This window comes from Pseudorasbora parva, chromosome 5 (genome assembly GCF_024679245.1).
Source record: "Pseudorasbora parva isolate DD20220531a chromosome 5, ASM2467924v1, whole genome shotgun sequence".
Classification (NCBI taxonomy): domain Eukaryota; kingdom Metazoa; phylum Chordata; class Actinopteri; order Cypriniformes; family Gobionidae; genus Pseudorasbora; species Pseudorasbora parva.
This window is the reverse complement of record NC_090176.1, coordinates 49,809,211-49,835,105: the sequence shown is the minus strand read 5'-3', so window position 1 is coordinate 49,835,105 and position 25,895 is coordinate 49,809,211. Positions and strand designations below refer to the sequence as shown.

The window sequence follows — 25,895 nt, the reverse complement described above, 5'->3', positions numbered from 1 at the left end:
AAGATACTTTATAAAGACAGTGCATTACGCGTTCACGGACAGGCGCCATCTTAGAAAACAGTCTGTATTTTATAAATTACTGTATTTTTAATTACTTTGCCTTGAAAAAGTAAAGTAAGGGATTACTCTTATTTTTTCTGTAATTTAATTACAGTTACTTTGAACTAAATACTAAATATAATTATACATAATACAATAGTGGAATTCACTTTAAAAATGCATGTTTTTATGTATCTTTTTCATATTTGTAATACTTTGGTCAGTTAATAAGAGTAATTAATGTAGTTTTATATTATTTATTTGAAGGAATTTAAAAGAGCCGTTTCATGTCTAGCCTTGAATCTCTTAACTCGAGGTTGATATAGGATTTAGAAAGTAATTAAAAAGTAATTAGTAATAAGTAATTAAATACTTTTTGGAGAGAGTAATTTGTACAGTAATCTAGTTACACTACTGAAGATGCAATTAGAAACTAGTAATGAATTACTTTTTTAGAGTAACTTACCCAACACTGCCTGTCAAGTGTTCACTGCGGCAGTATTCAGGGCCATTCATGCAGAACGCATTTTGTAGTTAAAACACGAGATGCTAGTGCAAAAATCTTTAAAAAGGCATAAAGAAATGAGCAAGGTCACAATTTCATTTATGCAAAGATATTGTGCCCGCAAATATTGACAATAAAGCCAGCTTCTAAAAAAAGTTAACAAGTATGTGTGTAAGGAAATAATGCGAAATCGCAGTATTGATATAAAAAATCGTGATTGATTTTTTTTTTTCATATCGCACAGCCCTACTATGTGCCAAAAGCTGAATACCTTATTCGGATAATGTCTTCCAAAACTAATAATTCTACCAAATAATGTATGCCTGAGGCTGGCACAGTCACTCCTTGTGTTTACTGGAGAACAGGTGAGCCTGGGGAAAGCATCTTATTATACATTAACCTCTAATAATGCAATAATGAGTGCGAGAAGTGAAGGAGTGTAAACAATATGAATGAAATTAGCGCAAATCAAATAGCCGGTTTGCTGTTGGGCCAATTCTGAAAAGGGCTTCCGTTAAGACTTTTACAGACATGTTTTGATACAAGCTTTCACCCTATTTTTTTTGTTGTTGTTGTTGGTTAGAAGACACCCATAGGTAAGGTATTAGGGTGGTTGTCAAGCTGAATTTTGTTTTGTAACTTGTACAAGCAATTTCAGGCCAATTTTTTTGTTTCCTGCTCAACCACATGCCAACAATAAATGTTGAATATCTCCAAAACCATAAGGACCATATACATAACAATCGTACCAAATGAAAGCCATTACTCAAGGGATGTCTGCTGAAGTGTCAGAATGAACAGATTATTGTACAGTGTAAGAGACAACAGAACTAGAACATGAAAAAAAACAATCTCTATCTAAACATAACCAGTTTTCAAAGTGAATATCAGCTTGGAAACATAGTATCCCAAAACCTCTATCAATCAGTACAGCTATCCATGGGAATGAGTCAAGACACGTTTAAAGCTCAGGGAGAGACTACATTATATAATACGTTATAATGCGTTAATGTCAAGGTAGAAATGTCGAACTGTAGATGGTGGTCTATGGTGCTATTTGACTTCATTAATGTTCCAGGTTGTAATCAATGTTCTCAGCTAATAATCAGCTAAAAATAAAGTGTAACCAAAGTTTTGCTTTGCTGAAGTCTTGAGTGTGTGTGTGTGTGTGTGTGCATGCTTGTTTTTGTGAAATATGAGGACACAAAATGGTTATAATGACATGGGTATGACACAGGTATTACAGGAGAGGGTGAAATATGAGGACATTACCCATGGCCCCACTTTTCAAAATGCTTATAAATCATACAGGATGAGTTTTTATTAGAAAGTAAAACTGCAGAATGTTTCCTGTGATGGGTAGGTTTAGGGGCTGTGTGTGTGTGTGTGTGTGTGTGTGTGTGTGTGTGTGTGTGTGTGTGTGTGTGTGTGTGTGTGTGTGTGTGTGTGTGTGTGAGCCTGTTTATGTGGTTTATGAGGACACAAATTTGTATAACTACATGGGTATTACACTGGTATTACACTATAAATGTGGTTTATGAGGACATATCAAATGTCCCCATAATTCAAATGGCCTTAAAAACATACTAAATTATGTTTTTTTGAGAAAGTAAAAATGCAGAATGTTTCCTGTGATGGGTTTAGGGGCAGTGTGTGTGTGTGTGATGGGTAGGTTTAGGGGCAGTGTAGGGGGATAGAAAATACGTTTTTTACAGTATAAAAACCATTACGCCTATGGAGAGTCCCTGTAAACCACATAGACCAACATGTGTGTGTGTGTGTGTGTGTGTGTGTGTGTGTGTGTGTGTGTGTGTGTGTGTGTGTGTGTGTGTGTGTGTGTGTGTGTGTAAATCTTCTGTGGCCTTCAGCAGCTCCGTTACTGATCGTGACGCTCTTGTCTGTGTGTGTGTGTGTGTGCGACAGTGGATACGTTACCGGGCAGTGACACCAAGTTGACAGTGGAGGATCTTTTCAGCGCAGATTTCTATGTGCACGACCCTGAAGCCCTTTGGATCAACGGTAAGATAATATGACCACAGATACACACGCGTCATTAATTTCTAATGGTTCTCATGCATTAATCATCTGTACACCATCATGAGCTCTTAAGCACTGCTGATCGCTGAGGATGATTGATCATTACCGCAGATAAACACCAGCTTGCATAAGAGGAACCCATCTGACTGACATGTAAAGCTTCACTGCAAAAAATAGATGAAAACAAGACAAAAATACTAAACATTCTCAAACCAAGATACATTTACGTGAGAAGCAAAATTACTTAAGATCTTGTTTTCTGACAAAAGTGTCAAAATGAAGTGAGTTTATGCTTAAAGGTAAAAATATCTGCCAGTGGAGTCTTAATTCAAAGGGATAAACTCACTTAATTTTGACATATTTTTCACAAAAAAAAAACATAATAAAATCATGTAATTTTGTTAAGAATGTTTAGTATTTATGTCTTGTTTTACAGCACTAATATCTAACAATACAGTGGCAAATAAAAGCACCGGAACAACCACACTGCAAAAAAGGAAGTTCTTCCTCTGTATTTCTGTCTGTATTTTCCAGTACAAGAAAATAATTGTTTGCAGTGCGGATTGTAAAGGCAGATTTTTGTGTGCAGTTCGCATCAGGCCGTCAGTTGAACTGATTGTGGGATATTAAGATTTAATTTTAATAACATGCATGATTCATGTTTAAATATAGCCTTTTTGTGATTTACACACACTAGTCTGTATCACCAGATGCGTTTTCCGGCACCGAAATTTGACACAGATAGATTTAATCTGAATTGGTGCTCGGTAGTACCAACGAGTTCTGTACCCATCCCTAACACAGAGTGAGCTGCTGCAAGCAAAGTGCATGATCCAATTTGTCCTAAACTTGAGGCTTGCTTTATATTAAGGGCTTTTGATTAACTGGTCACACGTATATTTTAACATGGCTTGCCCTGTCAGATGCTCTGACTGACACCTGTGCTGTATAATGTATCTGTGCATAACTGAACATACTTACAGATGGAGAATATACCTGTGAAATTGACAGAAAGTCATGCAGATATTTCCATCTCGCTGTCAGGAGTCGATGTGCTTTATGCAAGCGGGTCTCTGCTAAACTTCACAGTCTATTGTAATCAAATCTAGGCTAATACACCAAGATGTGGCTATTTAGCCAAGACATACAGAGATTGTTTTGTTTAGTTTTATCTTTTATCGCCCAGTCCTAGAGGCTGTAAGTGGAGAGAGTGTCAGTTTAATGTCATGCATCTTCCTGTTAGAGCTCATTTACTGATCAATGAGACAAAAACGGTTTCCTCCATCATCAGAATCAATGAGACGAGGAAGAATTAGCCCACAGGAAATGAACGTGCGTGAATAATCCAGAAGCACACGATGTGACATGTCTTTGAGAACTTGACCTTTCAGATCCTTGAATACCCTCTAGAGACTATATTTTTGCCATATCGGGCATCACAGGCGTTGGCGTTGTGTGTGTGTGTGTGTGTGTGTGTGTGTGTGTGTGTGTGTGTGTGTGTGTGTGTGTGTGTGTGTGTGTGTGTGTGTGAGGAAGGGTGAGCGGTAGATGTGGTAGTTGCTATGGTAACAGGAAGAGGGAAGGATCACTCAGGTCTTACACTGGCAGCAGCAGCAGCATGAATATTTCATTGTGTGTGTTTTTGTGTGTGTGTGTGTGTGTGTGTGTGAGAGAGAGAGAGAGATGCAGTGAATCCTTCAGCTTCTAGACAGACCCATGCTTATCAGAGTCCTGCAGTCACTTCAGACTTCAGCTTAACGCTGGCCTTCAGTTTGTCTCAGACAGGGACGCGTGATGCAGCTGAATCTGATGTAACCCTGAGAGCCGAGCCGAGCCGAGCATCTGTGTGTAGATCGTTCTCTAGTGAGCACTTGTGTGTACATACAGTGCAGAAACCACGGAGCAAGTAAACGCAACACATCTGCAGAATACACGAGAATAAATATTTCATAGCCTCATTTCTCTAAACGCTTTCCAGTCAAGAGCATTTGCATTTGGCAAACCCTTTTATCTAAAGCGACTTACATTGCACTCAAGGTACACATTTTACTGGCAATCGAACCCATGACATCGGCGTAGCTAGCGCCACGCTCTACAGAGCTACAGGAAAGCTGAGCAGTGAATGATTTTACACTTTTTGACTTGACTCTTTGATTATTACTGATAAGGCCACACGGAATCTGTGGATTTTTTTGTGCGATTTCTGCGCGGATCTTTTAGAAAATTCTGCTTAATTCTGCTGAATGATTTTAAATGTGTTAAAAAGATCTAAAAATAAATATTGGAACTGAAAGCATTACAAATAAAATATGAAATAGTCCCTTCTTAACTTTTATTTAAGGTTTACAATACGGCATTTCAGAATGTTTGTAAACAATCGGCACCAGGATACTTCCGGGTGGCAGAGCGCGAGCGGCTTCTGCCGACAAACTGAAGAGATCCGCCGGCTACTGTAAACGGTTACATAGTTAAGAACATTGTTGTTGATTAAAGTTGAAACTATGATGGAAACGTGTTGTGTTTGGGGTTATGTCGTCAGATATACAGAAAAATGTGTAGGATTGTATCGATTTCCTTCAGAAAAAAGTAAATATATCCAGCAAAACCTGTGGGTGAGGAGGCTAAAGCGAGTGGACGTCGTCAAAAGTGGCGCTACAGAGAAGTATTCTCAAAACGGTCCATCGACAAAATCACAGCAGAGCATAATTATCTTCAGCTGGGGAAATTCGAGACTAATATTAGTAAACTTTAGATCTCTTTTAAAGATCGAACTCATTGCCAGTCACTGCCTGAAGTAAAAGTAGGAAGAGACTGAACTTCTAGTGTCATGCAGGTTACTAATCAAATGTCAATGGAAGAAATAGGAAAAGCAAAACATATTTGTAGGCTGAAGGATGATTGATGCGTGTACCACACTGGCTTCTTCATCACCGCGAGTTTAGTTTGAGTGAATGCCTAACGTTAGCGGAGTAGCGCTAGTCTACATCACGCTATCCTTCAGAAGCTCACGTCTGCGCCATCTGATCCGACCACGACCAAGCAACAGAAAACCACCATAGCCTTTTGAGTTATATAACGGGGAAATAGACCATCTACGATAGCCTAACATATAGTAAGTCAAACAGCAAAAGTCACTAAAATAACTACTCAATGGTAGGCTGAGGCTCATTTTAGAATTATGGTATTAGACTAGCGCTACATCTACTGGAGCAAGGTTAGGCATTTCATGTATTGCTGTCTCCTGAATTAGTTAATCAGTCCCTCAATAATCATGTTAACTTTGTCTGAATCCCAAGCAATTTACTAGCGTTGCCATAGGAACGCTTCGGCTTTTGCCACCCGAAAATCGTTTACTGTTGTGACGTCATGGTGAATTGATTTTACTAATTTCTTTACTTCATTTATTCATAATTCTACATATGTATATATATAGCACTGTGGTGTGGCAAGTAGCGGGGCGAGGGACCGCGAGAGCGGGCCGGTGATTAACGTTCACGAGTGCCAGCTGCGTGGCACACCGGTCTCGTCTCGCGGCCATGTGACGGGAGCATATAAGGAGGAGCAAGGACAGCGGAAGACGAGAGAGGACCAGGCCTGGAATTTATGTTTAGTTTTGTTTATGTGTTTGTGGGCAGTCGTCCGTGAGGGGCTGCCCGCGGTTTTACTTTCATTTTGTTTATTTATTTTGAATAAATGTTTGTTGAACGTTCGCCGGTTCCCGCCTCCTTCCTTCCCATCTACAAACCGTATTACAAGCACCTTTATCCTATTCCTATTTTATAATTTATTGTGGTTTTTTTGTTTATTGTAATTTGCTGTCCATGGAGCGGACCTGTTTACATTTCACTGCCGGTTGTATTCTGTATAACTGTGTATGTGACAAATAAAACTCTTGAATCTTGAATCTTGAAAAAATTGTCGTATACAAATCCAAATAGAATGTTAATGTTCAATGTTTTTTTTAAAAACAAAGCTTGATCTCTCTTACTGCAGGCTACATCCACTAAAAGATGGGGGAAAAATATTGATTTATCAATTGTAGTAGACAATTCATTAAATAAACAATTTCATATCATTCAATAATAGAGCAAAATAAATAAATAAACACATTTTAATAGCTATAAATAAGTACTTTTTTTAGACAAGTGATGTTTCCTTAACTCCTCCGTGGTCAATTGAAGTTAATAAACTTAATTTCGAGAGGAGTACGCCCATCTATTCTTTCAATTAATGCCAAGGTATAAAACCAGCAGCTTACCTCTTCCCCTTTTTAGTTCCTGCAGCATCCCTCCTCCTCCCCTGCTCCTCCTTTTGTACACCAGTTGAGGAGAGATCCCTGACACGAGTGTAAAGCGCTTTGGGTGTACAGTAGGCTACAGTAGGCTATATAAATGACTTATTATTTTATTAATTCACAATTTGTACAGTGTCCCAACTATTTTGGAATCGGGTTTGTAGACAAACCATCGGACATTTTCAAGGGAAAAAAAGGGTATATAATTTTTAACCACGATTGCTCGACTTTGGTATTGTGAATCTTCACGACACGTTACGTGGAAGTACAGGTGCAAGTGAACTAATCCTTTAACAGAGCAGTTTTTGAAAGAGTAGGTTTATCACTGAAATTGTATCATACTTTGTCTACCCTTCAAACAGCATTATGGTCAAATTGGAGAACTATGGCAACAGCTTTCTTACCTGTACACGATGTTGTTAGTTTCTTTCAGTTTTTCCCTTTAGCACTGTTCGTAGTCATCCTGTTTGAAAATCTGACTACAAACATGCAGGTTTTTCCGATTGTTCTCTCCATATTTATGATTCTTAGAAGCCTTTAGCCGCTGTCTACAACGTGCTGGATCCTTTTCTTTCTCACTATTGCTAAATGTTTATATATTTGTTCTCAGGGACAATACAAATCAACACCATTCGTGTTTGATTAGAAGTATTACCTACTAAAGCAACACGGTATTTGACTCTGGTCAAGCATATCCATAGCAGACGGGGACTGCAAAATGCCCACTTCATTGTGGGTGTTGTAGCTTTTATACCTATTTTGCAAAAGAAAAGTAAACAGCCTTTTGTCTAATTTTTCTTTAGTCAGTAGCACTGATTTAAAAATAAAAAAGGCTACTGCATAGACAGCCAGTATTTAAACCGAGGCTGATTCTGCCAGTGAAGTACCCCTTTAAGACATAACTGACTGTGTACATTCATTTCGCATCATTAAAGCATTTTTAGACACAAGTGCATTTAACCACTTATGCCCGAGCGCTCTTCACTAAACACCTAGTGTTAGGGAAAGTTACACTTTTAAAAGTAATGCTTTGCAATATTATGTCACACCCTAAAAAGTAACCTATTGCACTACTTAGTTACTTTTTATGGAAAGTAATGTGTTACATTACTTTTGCATTCGTTTTCTCATCTGGGCTTGCTTGTTTGTTTTTTAATAACAGCAAAAGAGGTTAGTGTAAGGTAAATGTAAAGGTCCCTTCACACCAACAATGAAATGAATAAGTCTCAGGATGACAGAAATGCAAATTCATGCCTGAAATAACTTTTAAAGTCATGTATGCTTGTTATTAGCATGGTTGAAGAAGTGAGAATCGAAGATCAGCAGCAAAGACATTGGTTAATAAATTAAGATTAAATACATAAAGTAGGCTGTGTACACACAGTCCAGCACTCATTATTGGCCCCATGGTCACATGCATGCTTTGTGGTGCTTGTGAATTTTTGGTGAACTAACCCTTTTATTAAGGGTAATACGCTGCTATATAGTGATGTAAAGTTTGCTGCTGTTTGAATTTATTTCTTCAGATGCACAATGCCATAGCTGGAAAATTATCATTTAAATCAGATATTATGCATTATTTAACAGTGCTTGTATGCTTCTAGGCCTTTAGCTCCTCTACATCCGGTCTTAAGATGGACTATTGCTTGCTTGACAATCCAGAAACCTTCTGATAGCAATAGACCTTTTAAAGATCTCCTTCACTTTAGCATGCTTTCATTGTTCAAGTTGTAAACATTAAGGGCCAGATTTACTAAGCTTGAGAGCTCAATTCCAAAAAAAGTGCAGATGGGAGTGTAAAGTCTCTGCATGTGATCTACTGACAACACGCAATTTGCTTTATTGGGAGGTAAATAATAGCACAAACACCAGTAAATTGACGAGCACAAACCTTAGTAAATCACCTTGTGTGATTCATTTTAATCCTCTCCTCCCATAAAAACTGCATCTGAAAGAGAAACCCATACAAATGCATATGCAAACATCTGCAAAAATAACCCCGTGCATGCCTTTTCAGTGCTAGTTTTTCACTGTGCGTCTTTAGTGAATCCTGACAGTAGTGTTCTAACGCTAAAAAAGGGTTTGCACTGGCGTGAGTTGTTAATAAATCTTGCCCTTAAGGTGTGAGGTGTGTTTGAACATTACAAGCAAGAAAAGCTATTCTAGTAGAGCTAAAAACAAAATAAAGGCTTTGAAAAAGGGCAGTGTGTCCCTGTTCTCCAGATCCTCTCTGCCTTCAACAGTCAGTGTTTTGTGTTTGTAACTGAGAGCTGTATTCTGTTTCACCGTGTGTCGTCTGCTTTTCCTCACTGCAGCTCTGCAAGAGTCTCAGACCGGAAATTTACCTTTACAGCCGTCAAGCAGCTCATAAATGTGAACTGAACGTGAAACAGATGAGCAGTCCTGCTTCACTTTCAGCCTGTTTATCTGTCTAGGCTGGACAAAGTGTGAAGTATAAGATAGATCAGGACACAAGCTAGAGCACAGGTGAAATGCAGAAAAGAAGAGAGAGAGAGAAGATATCTGCCAATGGGTTCAGAAAAATCATCTTGTTTTCCCTTTGAATTAAGTAGTTTTTTTTCCGACCCTATTGGCAGATATTTTTCTTGATCACAGATAGGAGATGTTGACTAACCCCTTTTTTACTCTTTGACAGAATCTGAGGTCATCTACAGAAACCACAATGGGCATGTGATCAGGTTTAACATCCTCACGAACGAGACGGAGATTGTGCTGAAGAACACCACATTTGTGAGTAAATCTTTATGTATACAGTAAGTGGGCTAAAATGATGTCCGTCCTAGGAAAATTGACATCTTCACTGTTTATTAGAAGATTTTGTAATCATATTACGTAGTTGTGCTTGGAGTCGCTTGTTTTATTATTGATAATAACAGAATGAAACATGCCAAATTATGCTGACATAATTTTTATCCAGGTATACAAATTAATTATGAACACATGCAAACTAGTGGTGTGAATCGCCACTGGTCTCACGATTTGATTATGATTATCATATCAACAATTCCATTTAATTTAAACACAATGCATTTCATCCTCAAATTTTCAATATTGCTGTACATAGCTACATTTTCGTCAATGAATACAAGCAGTCAGATACCGATCAGGCATAACATTTTGACCACTGAGACAGGTGTAGTGAAGCGTAAGGATTTGAGTGAGTTTGACAAGGGCCAAATTATGATGGCTAGACGACTGGGTCAGAGCATCTCCAAAACTGCAGCTCTTGTGGGCTGTTCCCGGTCTGCAGTGGTCAGCATCTATCAAAAGTGCTCCAAGGAAGGAACAGTGTCATGGGCGGCCAAGGCTCATTGATGCACGTGGGGAGCGAAGGCTGGCCCGTGTGGTCCGATCAAACAGATGAGCTACTGGAGCTCAAACTGCTCCAGAAGTTAATGCTGGTTCTGATAGAAAGGTGTCAGAATACACAGAGCATCTCAGTTTGTTGTGTATGGGGCGCCATAGCCGCGAACCAGTCAGGATGCCCATGCTGACCCCTGACCCTGCCGAAAGCACCAACAGTGGCACGTGAGCATCAGAACTGGACCACGGAGCAATGGAAGAAGGTGGCCTGGTCTGAGGAATCACGTTTTCTTTTACATCACGTGGATGGCCGGGTGTGTGTGTGTGGCTTACCTGAGGAACACATGGCCCCAGGATGCACTATGGGAAGAAGGCGAGCCGGCGGAGGCAGTGTGATGCTTTGGGCAATGTTCTGCTGGGAAACCTTGGGTCCTCCATCCATGTGGATGTTACTTTGACACGCTCCACCTACCTAAGCATTGCTGAGACCATGTTCAGCCTTTCATGGAAACGGTATTCTGGTGGCTGTGGCTCTTCCAGCAGGATAATACTCCTGCCACAAAGCACAAATGCTTCAGGAATGGTTTGAGGAGAACAACGACGAGTTTCAGGTGTTGACCTGGCCTCCAAACAAGTCTGATCCATGGAGGCCCCACCACGCAACTTACAGGACTTAAAGGATCTGCTGCTAACATCTTGGTGCCAGATACCACAGCACACCTTCAGGGGTCTAGTGGAGTCCATGCCTCAACGGGTCAGCAAAAGGGGATCAACACAATATTAGGTCATAATGTTATGCCTGATCGGTTTATATGAACTGCTCCAAGAAAGTACACTTCCTGAATGTAGCAAACACCAAACACATCTTAAGTCTGAACACAGCAGATGACAGGAGCAGATAGAACTAACAAACACTAGTAAATAATACTAAAAGCACATGAAACCGCCAAGTAGCGTACTTAAGTTAAAATAATGCTTGCACACACACGCATTCAGCCTCACACACTCACACTCAAACACTTGAACACACTTGAACATTTTTTATTACTCTTTTTTGCCTCCCGCCGCCATTTTACGTAAGCGTGAGAAGCGTGTATGTGTCGAATGATGTCAGAGAAACGTCATTAGGCTATAAACGTCACAGAATCGCCCACGCTCGCATCGCAATGCAACGATTACTTTCAACACCCCTAATGCAAAAACAAAAGAGAACACATGGAATATCAATAATGTTGTAGCTAATGCTTTTACCAGTGCGCTTTTTGTTTTTTCAATGCATTTTTTTCTGCATAGTTTTGGATTTTGCTCAATAAAAAATGTACTAATGCAGAAAGACTGGCTGAACATACAATTGAGCTCATACGGTTAGGTTATCATCCATGGTTTTCTTTTTTCCAGGACACTTTTAAAGCCACCAAATACTCTATAAGCCCAGACATGAAGTATGTGCTCTTTGCCTACAATGTTAAACAGGTATGTGATGTTTTCTGGAATTTAACAGACGTGTTTTCTTATTATGCTTTTTTGCATGTTCATCTTTCTTTAGTGTGCGATGTTGCTGTTTGAGCATGAGCAAGGCGGTTCTGTTTAATATTTGTTGTTGTTTTGTTTTCTGTCTGCAGGTTTACCGGCACTCGTTCACGGCGTCCTACATCATATACAACATTCACACCAGGTGGAGTAAGATCTGTTATTGATCTCAGTGTATCTCACAGATGTTCAGAGAATACAGTCAACACAATTCAGTGTTTAAACGGTAAACAGTGTAAAAAATTAGCTGAAAAGTATGTAACTAAATAAGTCCTAATTGGAGAGGAGTGAAGGAGACACTTTGAACAAAATGCTTTTGATCTTGATTCAGTATCAGTTTATATCTAGTATATATACTGTACATAATAAGAAAAAATATGTTTGTTTTAGCACTAGTTTACTAGACCAATTCCTTGGGTCAAATTATATGTGTCCTTTCTTAATATTCACTTGTGAGTGCTTATATAAGTATCATTATTCATTAAAAATATTAGGATGCAAGTTATTCAAGTTTTGAAATTTCACATTTAAAGAAATCTAGTGTTTGATCATCATATCTAAATATTTATTAGAATGCAAAGACTGCAATACTTTTTTGAGTAACTAGATTAGATACATGGATATTTATTAAAGAGCCATAAGGCACCTACTGGTTAATGGCATTACAAATAAACATTATTATTATTTTTTAGCCACAAAATGACTGTATTTTGCCTCTTTGAATTGGAATTCTCTATTTTAACATTAATTACTACACTAATTGTAATATAAATATTAGAAGAAATATATACAAATATTAGAAGAACAATATTTTAAGTGATCATTTATTGACAATAATTGTTGCACAAATAGTATTTAGTACCAAAAGATCTCCTCAAAATATTCAATAAATATAATTTAATGAGTATGAGTGTGACCAATTAAGGAATACCTGAGGGCTAAATACAAGAATATAACATTAATGTTAACAATGTTGCATCTCTATCACTCTCCATAAACGATCCTGTAAATATGGCTGACTTAATAATCAATACACACTAACACTATGCTGTACTGTTTACCAAAACTTGCAGCAAACATCTATATGGTGAAACTGTTGTGTATCTGCTTAAGCCATTTAAATGCATTGGCACAGCGCTAGAAGTATTGAGCGCTCATGGGCCACGTGACCAGCGCGCACTCAACGCCTCTGGCTTTAACATTATGCCACATTAGCGCCAAAACGCTATTTATTGTGTTTCTATTATAATTGAATTTCATTAAAACACATTTAAAAAAAATTAAAGCTTATAGCTTTGTTTAATATCAAAAGCAGGTTTGGCAATTTGGCGTGAGATTGAGTTGGGCGGAGTGAGAGCGTGACACAGAGCCTGAAAGCGTGAGTCTCACGCCAGATGCGTGAGAGTTGGCAACCCCCCAAGAATCAAATATCAAAGCTATGATATAGTAAAACACATATAGTGAACTTATCTATACAAGCTATACATTATGTGCAATAAAGGGTTAAACTATAACCATTACATTTTAAACCAAAATACAACAGCTTGCTTACCATTTTAAAGCAGAAGCAAAAATGACAAAATAAAAAATGTAAATAAAAAATTATCAAATAGTTGTTGTAGCCCTATCATCCAATATTGTCACTGCAGCCAAATGATTAATATTACTGAGTATTAAATGTCTTCTAGACAGTATGTTTACATCCATGATAGACTTAAAGGGATAGTTCACCAAAAAATGAATATTCTGTCATCATTCCTCTCCCTCATGTCGTTCATCTTCAGAACACAAATGAAGATGAAATCCGAGAGCTTTCTGTCCCTCCATTGACCGTTATGCATAAAACTACCAATTTCAAGCCCCAGAAGGTAGTAAAGATATCATAAAAGTAATCCATGTGACTCCAGAGGTTGTGGCGCTTTGTTTGCGCAAAAAAACAACATAATTTACCCCTTTATGTACAGAATATTAATCTCCAACGCATGTTCACATGAGCACCATTACACATGCGTGCTGTGTTAAAGCAAGAGTAGACGTTGCATCTACTGCAGCAAACAGAAAATCTGTTGTTATAATAAAAATTTGAACATTGGTGTGTGTGTGTGTGTGTGTGTGTGTGTGTGTGTGTGTGTGTGTGTGTGTGTGTGTGTTTGTAGGGAGGTTTTGCAGCTGGACCCTCCAGAGGTGTTGAACTCTAAACTGCAGCATGCGGCGTGGGGCGTTCAGGGCCAGCAGCTGGTGAGCTTAACTTTTACTATTAACCGGAAGGCATTTTTAATGTGATTGGGCTAGTTTTGAGTAGCAGTATGCACTCACGGTTTCTCTCAACATGGGCACAGAACTAGCCTGATAAGCCAGACCCACATCAAGATGTTTGGTCTGGGAACTCACAATTGACAGCTCAGTCCAAAGGGGGGGATAAACTGTTGTCTTTTAAAATCTTTTTGCACGCAATAGGATAGAGCTACAACCAACCAGAGCAACGAAGGTGAAGCAGAGCTAGTTTTTTTTTCTTCCTAGATTTAACATTCGCCGTATCCGGTCGACAAAACTCTGAACATCATCTTCCCTTCTTAAGAATGACTTCAGTGCCGTTCTTTGTTCTTTTCTCAGAGAAAAGCTTAACTACAAGTCTTCCAGAGTCGCGGCAAAAGATCATTCGAAAGACTGCTGACCGCCAGCTTCTTTGTTTTCAAGTAGCACGCGGAACCTCGGAAATCCACTTTCCTGCTGACTTTACCTCTAACCCTAATCAAACACACCTGAACATGCTAATCAGTGTCTTCATGATCATTAGAAAATCACAGGAAGGTGAGTTTGATCAGGGTTGGAGCTAAACTCTGCAGCGCATTGGCTCTCCAGGGCAAGATTTGAGGTACCTTGTGTTAAGCCCGCCCACCGACTCTATACACGATGTGATTGGCCTGACCAGAGTTTGGTTTTTCCTGCTCACAATCCAACGGAGAGTTGCTAGACTACCCTGGCTGCAAATTAGATTTGCTGCCACTAGGTTGTGTCTAGATTTTGAGGCTAGGACAGTACAGCTGTCAGTCAATAAATGGGAAAACCAAGTAACTTGCATTACTTTTTTGAAAAAGTAACTTGGATAGAAAATGTAAGCGTTCCTTGAAAAAAAGTAATCTGATTAAATAACATGCGTTACTAGGCTTGTTCGACTTCACCTAGCGATGCGCAGACCGATCGGCGGCTGACTTGAAGCAGTGCATGCCGGTTAGAAATGTTGTCCGACTTGAGACAGCGCCGACAGCACGTGACTGTGACGTATGTCAACAAAGTACCGCGAGAGCGATTCGAGAGCAGCCGGCTGATGCAGCCGGTGCAGATTCTCAAGGGTGGCTGCAGGAGGCTGCTCGAGCTCTGATGACGACACAGCTGATCCACGATTGGCCGGATTCACCGCATGACAGCGACCACGTGTGTTTCATGTTTATTCTAAAACCTTATGTTACACTAATGCTCACAAATCATTTATTTATAACAGTAAAACCTCTTTTCATGTAGTCGCGACGTTATATTGTCATGTTTATCAAACTAAAACTGATAAAAACCGTTGACAACACTTATATGTTGAACTTTAATCTTGTCCAAATAGACGCTTTATTAAACAGTACATAAAGTATTGGATAAAAATATCATTTGAAACATCTGTGTATTTGAGAAATACTGCATTTATTTAACTTCAGCTGTGATAAAGTTTGCAAACGCAGTGCAAGCGTCACCACGAGAAGCAGAAAGTGTCCGACTTCACGTCTCCGTTTGCAGCTCCTCCCCGCCTGCACTCGGCTACTCTCGCCGATCGCATGCATCCAGCCGCAGCCGATGTCGAACACACCTACTACCTCCAACATTGGTCATAGTCATGTGACCGACCAGCAAATCCTCTCCAATGGCCTCATGGGATAGTAAAGTGCCCATGAACAATGAGATACTACTTTTGTCACATACTGTTTTTCACCTACTTACTGTAAAATAGGGAATTATGTGATTTCAGCTGCAACTCATGTCTTGAACAATGGGTGGGGACCAAAGTTTTTTGTTTTTGTTTTGGATTGACATTTCAATAATTTTGAGATTGACAACATTAGACCGCTGAGGCAGACCACCCTGAAAATATAACTTTTTAAACTTTTTGTCATCCTTATATCAAACAGAGCAATGTGCATAATGTAATGCAGCAGAGCAGAATCAAGAATATCAGATACTGGGGGGACAATTTAGCCATTATTGTTTATCAATATCTATGGTTTTTAATGGCCTTCCTATAAACATTAACTATTTACCTCCAGATACTTGAGCTGTTGATTCCAGAGAGACAATCTATAACACTAAACGTGTTAACAGCTACAGTGTTTCTGAGTACATATCTGGTTGTTTCTTTGATTTGTTGTTTCAAGTAATTTCTACATTGTGCGGTCCAGTTATGTTCAGATTGAGAGTAAGATAAGGGAAGGTTTACAGCAGTGTGTCAGAGCACATGCAATAACACTAAATTAAAAAACAGCCAATTAAGTGTTATAGTATGAAATGGTGCTGTGCACGGCCGAGATTTGCTTTTTTAAATGTCTTCTTTATGTGTGTATGTGTGTGTAGGTGTACATATTTGAGAATAATATTTACTATCAGTCGGACGTCAGGAGTAACTCCCTGAGATTGACCTCATCTGGGAAGGAAGGCATCATCTATAATGGCATTGCTGATTGGCTCTATGAAGGTGAGACCTTGAATATCTCTATATGAGATGATTAAAAATGATGATGATTAGAGCTGCATAATTTTTGAGTTTAAAATCACAATTTGTTTTGTTTAAAAGGGACATATGAAAATCAGATTTTTCTGCATTTAAGTGCTAGAATCGGGACCCCGGTGCATCTACCATCCCAGTAACAATGTAATTGATACAATCTTTATTTGAAGAGTTATCAAGAGACATTAGTGTTTTCATCCGAACTATAAACTTTTATCCAGTACTTTCGTGATGCAATGATTTTGTAATGATGATGCTTGTTGCGACACTGATGGTGAAGAGTGATGTGATGCTCAGCTCTCACACAAAACAGAAAACTGAACCTATTGTATAAAACCAAATTACCAATTACCATTACACACGTCCAGAGGAGGTTCTGCACACGCATGTGGCACACTGGTGGTCACCTGACGGCGAGCGCCTGGCGTTTCTGGTCCTGAACGACAGTCTGGTGCCAAACATGGTGTTGCCCACTTTCACTGGCTCAGCGTACCCGAAAGGCAAACAGTACCCATATCCCAAGGTAAGTGGCTAAGCTTGACCTTCATAACCTCATGCTCCGATTTATTACCCAGTGGGGTGAGAACACAGCGTTATTTAATGTAAATACTGCAAAAATGATTTTCTTACTTAGTATTTTTGTCTTGTTTAGTAGTCCAAACATCTAGAAATTCTTAAACATGAAGTATTTACTAGACTAGCAAAAGTAATTGTCTTGTTTTGGGGAAAAATTACTTAAAATGAAGAGAGTTTTTGCTTAAAATAAGAACAATAATCTGCCAATGGGGTAAGAAAAATAATCTTAATTCAAAGAGAAAACAAGATTATTTTTCTTACCCCACTGGCAGATTATTAATCTTATTTTAAGCAAAAACTCCCTTCATTTTGAGTTATTTATTTCCCAAAACAAGACAATAATTTTTACTTGTCTAGTAAATGTTTCTTAAAATAAGAATGTTTTGATATTTTGAATAGAAACAAGATAAAAATACTAATTAAGAAAATCTTTTTTTGCAGTGAAAAGAGCATTGAGAATGAAAATATGGGATATAATAGGGGTTTTCACACTGAGCTGAACCCTGGGTTATTGTCATTATAAACCCTGCGTAGAGGAATGTTTCACACTTGTAGTTTAAACACTCCAGAGCAAGATTAGCTCCACTTTTGCACTGTAAACCCTGCACTGCAGAGCCAAAAATGTGCTGTGATTTGTGCATGTGAAATATGGTGCATATGAAATATGGAGTGTAGTCGCAGTGAAGGTCATGGAGTCCACAGACGCCGTGCTAAAGACATTCGCTTTATAGGGATTGGGACAATCAGACGTTTTGGAGAGTGACTTAAGTGTCTAGAGACTGTTTAGGATGGCTGGATGTTGTAGGATTTCTTGTCACCTGTCCTTAACGAAAAGATTGTTTTGTGTTGTTAGTGTTTTTTTAATATAAGTGTTGACGTGTGTTGTGTTTGCAGGCTGTTGTGTTTTTTAATATAAGTGTTGTGTTTGCAGGCTGGGCAGCCCAATCCAATGGTTAAACTATTTGTAGTCAATCTGTACGGACCGACGCACACACTAGAACTCACACCACCAGATGAACTCAAGCTCAGGTATAGTGTTAGTGTGTGTTTGTGTCTGTGATGAAGGCTGGGGCACGTGACTGACGCTGTCTGTGTCTGTAGGGAACACTATGTGGTGATGGTGAAGTGGATCAGTAAGACCAAGACAGCAGTGCGATGGTTAAATCGAGCACAGAACGTCTCAATTCTGACTGTCTGTGACTCCACCACTGGAGCCTGCATCAAGGTACACACACACACACACACACACACACACACACACACACACACACACACACACACACACACACACACACACACACTTACACAAGTGCTCACACACATCCACTCGCATAAGCACGAACACTCACACACGCACTAGGATTTTCACATGCATACACACAAGCACACACACTCACAGATGCACAAGCACTCGCACAAGCACACACATGAACACACATTCACACACACACACTCACACGCACAAGCACTCACATGCAAACTCACTCACACACACACACACACACACACGCACAAGCATTCGCACACACACACAAACATACACACCCATGCACAAACACTCACACTTCACACTCACTCACACACCCGCACTTGCACATGTATATGCACACACACCCACACATGCACTCGCACACACTCAGACTAACACACTCACACGCTACTCATGATGATGTTGGTGATGTGTTTTTTTCAGAGACATGAGGAAACATCAGACATTTGGCTCTCGAAACAGGTGAATCTCCACTCAATGTTTGCATCATAATCTTTAGTCACACGAGTTTAATGCCTCTCGTGTTCAATGGCTGGTTTTCTGCTCCAGAACCAGGAACCATTCTTCTCCCGAGACGCCAGCCGCTTCTTCCTGACGGTCCCGGTGAAGCAGGGAGGACGCGGAGACTTTCACCACATCGCCATGTTCACCTCTCAGGTACAGAGACATCAGGAGGGATGCCAATCTGTTTGCACGATTGATAGCGTCAGTCTGGTGTTGATGTCATGTGGTTCACGAGTTCGCACTTAAGATTAAAATTACTTTATTTGTAAGTGGACAATGCAATTTCATAAAAACACTTGAACAAACGAGTAAAAAAGCCAGAATTAGCCAAAAGCTATTTTTCATCTGTAGTCCCCTGAGGGCGGGCGTACATGGTGCGATTTTAGCTGTCGTACGAACTTTTTTTCTCTCTGGAAAAAATCGCGTGGACATTGTGGATGCTCGTATGGTTGTGGCTCGCAGCGTGTGACAGGAAATGCGAAATGTATTTTTTCTATTTGAAGCTATAGCAGCAACATTGAAAGCTCCAGTCTCTGTGTTTAAAGTGAAAGCTCGTGTGATCGCCGCCGGTTCGCCATGCAATGCAGTCGTGCCGTGTACCAGCTAATTTGATGCGATTATTAAATTAATTGACTTGTAGCGTCTGCAATATCTCACAACCTCCCGAGTGTCTGAATTCGCACAGTGTACGCCCGCCTTTACAGATTATTTATATAGAGTAATTTAATGCGTATTTGGCGTGCTGTCCGGGGCGAGGGCTTCAAGCTCAGAGTTAGGCCCGAACCCAGGTTACCCCCGTATATGTAAGTGGTTTATACCATATATACCCAAATATTGGACAACCCTGAATGTAAGACGACCCCCAATTTTCCAGTTTTATTTTTGTGGAAAAAAAAGTGATTTTTGTGGGGAAAAAATCTGGTTTTCAACAGAAAATAATCTGATTTGAAAATTCTATTGATAATTCAAAGGAAAAACATTTTAACACCATTCATTAAATATTTGGATTAATTTGTGACAAAATAAAGTGATCTCTGTCAATGAGTTCAGATATGAATCAATGAGTGACAAAAATGAATAACTTTTTCACAAAAATACAATAATTGTAGGCCTATGTTTGTATGTAATTGTAGATAGATAGAAAATAACCATCTGCTTTTAATCAAACACATCTGACATTAAAGTCTTGAAACAAACCAAACTGTGGGGTCGCAATAAGAACAGCAGTAAAAATGGGCCTTATATTATGCTGCACATTAATGCTGCCTTCACGTGATATCGGAATTATCGTAAATACGAGTTTTCGAGGTAAAAATTGCACATGAACGCTCTCTGATGTCGTGTTTACCACTGGGAAGTTCGGAAATAATTTTGATACCCAATTTCCCGAGATGGGCGTGGCATAACCTTTAAAAATGGCAGATGGGAGACGAATTATCCTGTGACAGGTGTTTTATTAGGTTTTTTTCCACAACAATTTAATTGTCTTGTCTTGTTGTTAAAGTAGTACATTTTTACATAAATTAATAATCATTTGAAGCATATTGTGTATTTTAAACACATCGAAAATCACATCTAGTTGGCCATCATTCCAGAATAGTGAGCAAGCTGACTATCTAGATAGTGTTGTAAAGGTAGCTATACATTAGAGCTGCAACTAACGATTATTTTTTCTGTCGACTAATCTAACGATTATTTTTTCGATTAGTCGACTAATCTTAACGATTTATTTTTTTACCCTTTGAAATTTTTCACAATTCTGTGGCACCCCCTCACATAAGTTACGCTAGAGGTGTAACAGTACAGACTGCTCACAGTTCGCTTTGTATCACGGTTTTAGGTTCACGTTTCAGTACAGTTCGGTATTTGCTATGTTCAGGGGAAAAAGGACTACTGTCAAATGAAAATAAAGAAAATAAGAACAGATAACTTAAATAGAAGCAGCAGCACAAATAAATACTATTGAGCAAAGATGAGAATAAAATAAACAATGCTTTTTAGGTAGGTCTAACATTAGTTTTTAGGTAGAGAAATGGAATGAAGTAATCAAAAGTAAAATAACCACACATTTAACTGTTTAAAATTAAAAAAAATAATAATCCTTATTAAACTTACAAAAGCTATTCAGTCAGGAGCAGTGAGTGATGTCTTTATCTTTTGTTTGACATTAAACAGACAGCAGTGAAGGCTACTGCCCCTTTAAGACCCACGGATAGTCGTCGTATTTTCTGTATAAAGTTCACTTAAGGCATAGTAGACTATGACATTTTGACATACTTTTTGTGAGTTTGTCCGTTTAAGCACAGGATTTGAAAGATAACTCAATATTTGCGCGCTTTGGGACGAGTGCAAAAAGACAGATCTTCTCATTCGAGTCTCCTGGCTACACGGGGGTGATGACGGTGAAAATGACTGCTCATATTCGGACGTACAGCAGCACTCGCATGCGTTTTATAAAGTTTACAAAGAGAGACCGTTTTGCCCACGTTTTTCTTTTATTATCGCTGTTGTTGTAGTGCATACCTGAGGAATCAGCACGTGTATCCATTGACAGAAACATACATACAGCATTAGGCTTGTTCGACTTCACCTAGCGATGCGCAGACCGATCGGCGGCTGACTTGAAGCAGTGCATGCCGGTTAGAAATGTTGTCCGACTTGAGACAGCGCTGACAGCACGTGACTGTGACGTATGTCAACAAAGTACCGCGAGAGCGATTCGAGAGCAGCCGGCTGATGCAGCCGCTGCAGATTCTCGAGGGGGACTGCAGGTGGATGCAAGAGCTCTGATGACGACACAGCTGATCCACGATTGGCCGATTCACCGCATGACAGCGATCACGTGCATTTCGTGTTTATTCTAAAACCTTACGTTATGCTAATGCTCACAAATCATTTATATATAACAGTAAAACCTCTTTTCATGTAGCCGCGATGTTATATCATCATGTTTATCAAACTAAAACTGATAAAAACCGTCACACTTCATTGATAGTGTAGGTTTATATGTTGAACATTAATCTTGTCCAAATAGACGCTTTATTAAACAGTACATAAAGTATTGAATGAAAATGTCATCTGAAACATCTGTGTATTTGAGAAATATTGCATTTATTTAACTTCAGCTGTGATAAAGTTTGCAAACACAGCTCAAGCGTCACCACGGGAAGCAGAAAGTGTCCGACTTCACGTCTCCGTTTGCAGCTCCTCCCCGACTGCACTCGGCTACTCTCGCCGATCGCATGCATCCAGCCGCAGCCGATGTCGAACACACCTAACGTATTATTTTCAAGTTACAACCCATATTAAAGATGCGTCATCAGATGCGAGATGAACCGAAGTGTAAGTGCGTCCCCGCAACTTTTGCTCGGGATCCCGGTTGGGAAACACTGGTCTGTATTGATTGACACCGCGCTGGTTTGTTTAGAATTATATGAGCGCCGTGACCGCGCGCTGCCGCGTGATGAAGGCGTGTCGCAACTCTGTTATTCAACTGCTCTGGTTTTAAAAGCTATGTCATACTAAATGCCAAAATGCAATAAAACTTGTTTTACGGTCGAATGCAACGCGTGTGTGTGAGTGAGTAAGATACGCGCAAAAGGGCGGAGAGAGAACTTAAGGAAATGCAGCTAAACGAATATGCGTGCGTCTTGTAAATAGCATAAAAATGAATGAATGACGAATGTGGCGGCCGTTATTGATTATGTGGCAGTCCGCCACAAATTAGTCTATGTGTGGGAAACACTGTTTGGTCTCTGTTTAAAGTATTCCCATACTTTTGATATTCGCGGTCTAGGTTTTTGTGATAGAACCAGGAGCAGAAGCCAACATTACGCGAGATGAACGTCTGACACGACGCGTCGACGCATTTCACGAACGTCGACGTATTTCCGTAGTCGACGTCATCGATGACGTCGACGCGTCGTTGCAGCACTACTATACATTAGATCATGTATGGCTGAAAACTATTGCCATTTTAGTCTTTAAGAAGCCTTTATTGTCTACTACATTGTGACTTATTGTGAATGTGATTATAAACGATATGCTTTCGTGTTGTGTTGCTATGTTTGCCAGTGATTCTATGATTTTCTGGGACCGGGAAAGGACTGAAATGGTTATAGTGTTAAAATAACATTTTCCAAAGACGCACAAAAGTATGAACCTGGCGTCCTCCATTCTTTCCGACAACAATGCACCTGAACACAACAAGCTCGTAATCACGACTTCTTAAGTTTATCGTGTTGGCGCCCTCTACTGTTTCCCCTGATTTCTCCCTTTCCCCCGTGATTTTGTCTTTATCGCAAATATAAGACGACCCCCATTTTTCAGCCTATTTTTAGGACACAAACCTTGTCTTATATTCGGGTATATATGGTAGTTTAAAAAATGTAGAAAGGGTGGTGGAGGGATGCTGAACTGCCAACAAACGGAGGTAGGACTGCTGCGTGTATATATACTGTACACCTCTATTGTTGATTGGCTGAATGCTTTCCACCTGTATCAATTATCTGAAAGTGCTTCTGCCGAACATGGTTAAATAAAACCATCATTTATTCAGGTGCGGGCTGATCAGAATGAGGTGCGTCATCTTACGTCGGGTAACTGGGAGGTGACGCAGATTCTGGCTTACGATGAGAACGCTCAGACCATGTGAGTAAAACACAGACACGAACTCCGACATACAAATCAGGATCTCTATGATTCTCATACTTGTGTAACATGCATACTGTCATGTGAAAAAATAAGAACATCCCATGAAAATCGTTGGCTTTTTGGCATATTTGGACAGCAAACAGTTGAACCTCTTTGAAACAGTGCGTATTGATAAAGTTGATATACTTGAACAAAACCACAAAGAAAATTAGCTTTTTCAATTATTTATTTTACAAAACATGTGCATTTCGTCTGTAGAAAAAGTAAGTACATCCTTGGCCTCAGTAGCTGGTATTGCCTCCTTTAGCACAAGTTATTCTTGCAGGCATTTTGCATAATTGTCCACCAGTCTCTGACCTCGACTTACTGAACTAGGCCATTCCATAACTCTTAAATGTCTTCTTTTTGAGCCATTACTAGTGTGCTTAGGATTCTGTTGAAAGGTCCACTTGCTGTTCAGCTTCAGCTTTCAGACAGATGGCCTCACATTATCTTCAAGTACTCATCGATATGATGCAGAATTCATAGCTTGAATTAATGAATGAATGTAAGCTGTCCAGTCCCTGAGGCAGCAAAGCAAAAACAAACCATAGCAAATCCACCACCACACTTCACAGGTTCTACTCTGTGCCAAACAGCTCTGTCTTTGATTCATCTGTCCCGAGCATGTTAGTCAAAAGCTTTTGACTAAATGCTCATTGGCAAACTATATTCTTGCTTTAATGTTCTTTTTAGACACCAAATGCTTTTTCCTGGCATGCCTCCCATGCTGGTTAAATCTGTTTTTGATTGCAGACGCATTCAATTTGACACCTACCAGACTCACTAACAGATTCTGAAGGTCTTCTTAAATCTCTTTCCAGACTCATAGGCATTCACAACCTCTTTTATGAAGGTCTCGCAGAGCTCTTTAGACTGAGCATGATGACACCCCACACCTCAAAAGTGAAGGGAACACCAGACACTATATATGAGACTAATTAACCCTTAAATGCATGACAGTCAAACATTCTTACATACTCGGGTCTTTAGCGACCCGGATCTCTATCTAACATGGATGGATCTCTACTTGTTGCAATAATATATAAAACTCCTGATATTAGAGTAACAATCACAGAAAAAATAAAGCATATTTCTTTACCTTTTGGAGCTTGGAAGGGATAAGTTTGAGCAGACGTTTTATACCACCATCATCTGTCCTCGTAAGAGCTCATTTCCCAGTACATCTGGCTATATATTCGCGATCTCGTGTATATTCTCAAAACTCATTTTCAATGTCTTCAAAATCAATATTTTGATCACTGACAACTTCTAACATTGAGTGACAGTGACACTCATATGTGTTCAGTTCTTGCTCCCCTGTAAATCCCTGAGCCATTTCAAGTTTTGCAGATTATAATTATTATTGTTTAATTTTCTGTCTGTGGTAAAAATGAGTGAAACGTCACTTCATCGGTGTATCAGACATTGCCACCTTGTGGAATAAAGGGGAATTTCACGTATTTCGTCATTATAGATTAATGTATTATTTTGCAGGAAAAAAATACGTACAATCTTACACACCTCGGATCGTTAGCGACCCTATTCAATTTTGACAAAAAAAACTATTGGATAAACAGGCATTCAATTATAATTAAAAAAAAATTTTTTATAAAATGGATTGTTTGAGGAATATGAAGAAGGTTGATGTTTAACCTTAAAAAATGAATGAGGAGGAGTGAATGGTGTCCCGGGTCACTAAAGACCCGAGGTATGCATTTAAAGGGTTAAACAGGTTCTAATCACTAGCACCCAATCTGGATACTAATTTTATGGATTTAAAGTTGTGATAAATGTAAGGATGTACTTACTTTTTCCATGTGACTGATCTGATCATTTAAAGGTGCCCTAGAATGATTTTAAACAATATGTTAAATTGTTTTCTGATATCTACATAGAGGGTATGTGGCTTATTTAAGGGTAAAAATTGTCCAAATACAGTTTTACAGGTCCATTTACAACACTAAAAATTGTCCCTAGGATGTAATGCTCTGTTTTTGCCTTATTTGGAAGAGTCATGAATATTAATGTAGAGCTCTGCTCTGATTGGCTTATTTCAGCAGCTCACAGCTCACAGCAGTTTAGCTGTTCAGCTCATGAGTCCTGACCGTCCTGACACAACACAGACCGACTAAATGACACACTAAATGAGCAAAACATCTCAAATGGAGACTGAGATATTGCAGCTTACTTGTTTATTGGCGTTTTCAGATCATCCGCGCACGAGAAAGAGCTCTCGTTCGTGCGGTTGCCAGATTTTTTGTGAGAGCTTTTCTGTGAAAACCCCGTATGATATCCAGTGTTATACCTAAACATGTCCAATCTGGCAACCATATGCACGCAAGCTCTCTCGCGCGCG

The 25,895-nt window shown here is 39.4% G+C and overlaps 1 protein-coding gene across 3 annotated transcripts in view; it reads left to right on the top strand.

The window, feature by feature from the left end:
- The window catches only part of LOC137075725 (inactive dipeptidyl peptidase 10-like), a 94,300-nt gene that overhangs the window by 49,335 nt on the left and 19,070 nt on the right, over positions 1 to 25,895 (top strand). For 2 of the 3 annotated variants that reach the window (XM_067444634.1, XM_067444635.1), the window contains exons 3-14: positions 2,468 to 2,563; positions 9,532 to 9,626; positions 11,598 to 11,672; positions 11,822 to 11,874; positions 13,886 to 13,967; positions 16,341 to 16,461; positions 16,863 to 17,017; positions 18,002 to 18,099; positions 18,172 to 18,295; positions 18,764 to 18,802; positions 18,890 to 18,997; positions 23,403 to 23,494. In XM_067444634.1, coding sequence (XP_067300735.1) covers positions 2,468 to 2,563; positions 9,532 to 9,626; positions 11,598 to 11,672; positions 11,822 to 11,874; positions 13,886 to 13,967; positions 16,341 to 16,461; positions 16,863 to 17,017; positions 18,002 to 18,099; positions 18,172 to 18,295; positions 18,764 to 18,802; positions 18,890 to 18,997; positions 23,403 to 23,494 — 1,138 coding nt within the window. Of the gene's footprint in view, positions 1 to 2,467; positions 2,564 to 7,778; positions 9,363 to 9,531; positions 9,627 to 11,597; positions 11,673 to 11,821; positions 11,875 to 13,885; positions 13,968 to 16,340; positions 16,462 to 16,862; positions 17,018 to 18,001; positions 18,100 to 18,171; positions 18,296 to 18,763; positions 18,803 to 18,889; positions 18,998 to 23,402; positions 23,495 to 25,895 lie in introns of those variants that run through there. The other variant, XM_067444637.1, reaches the window with a different exon arrangement.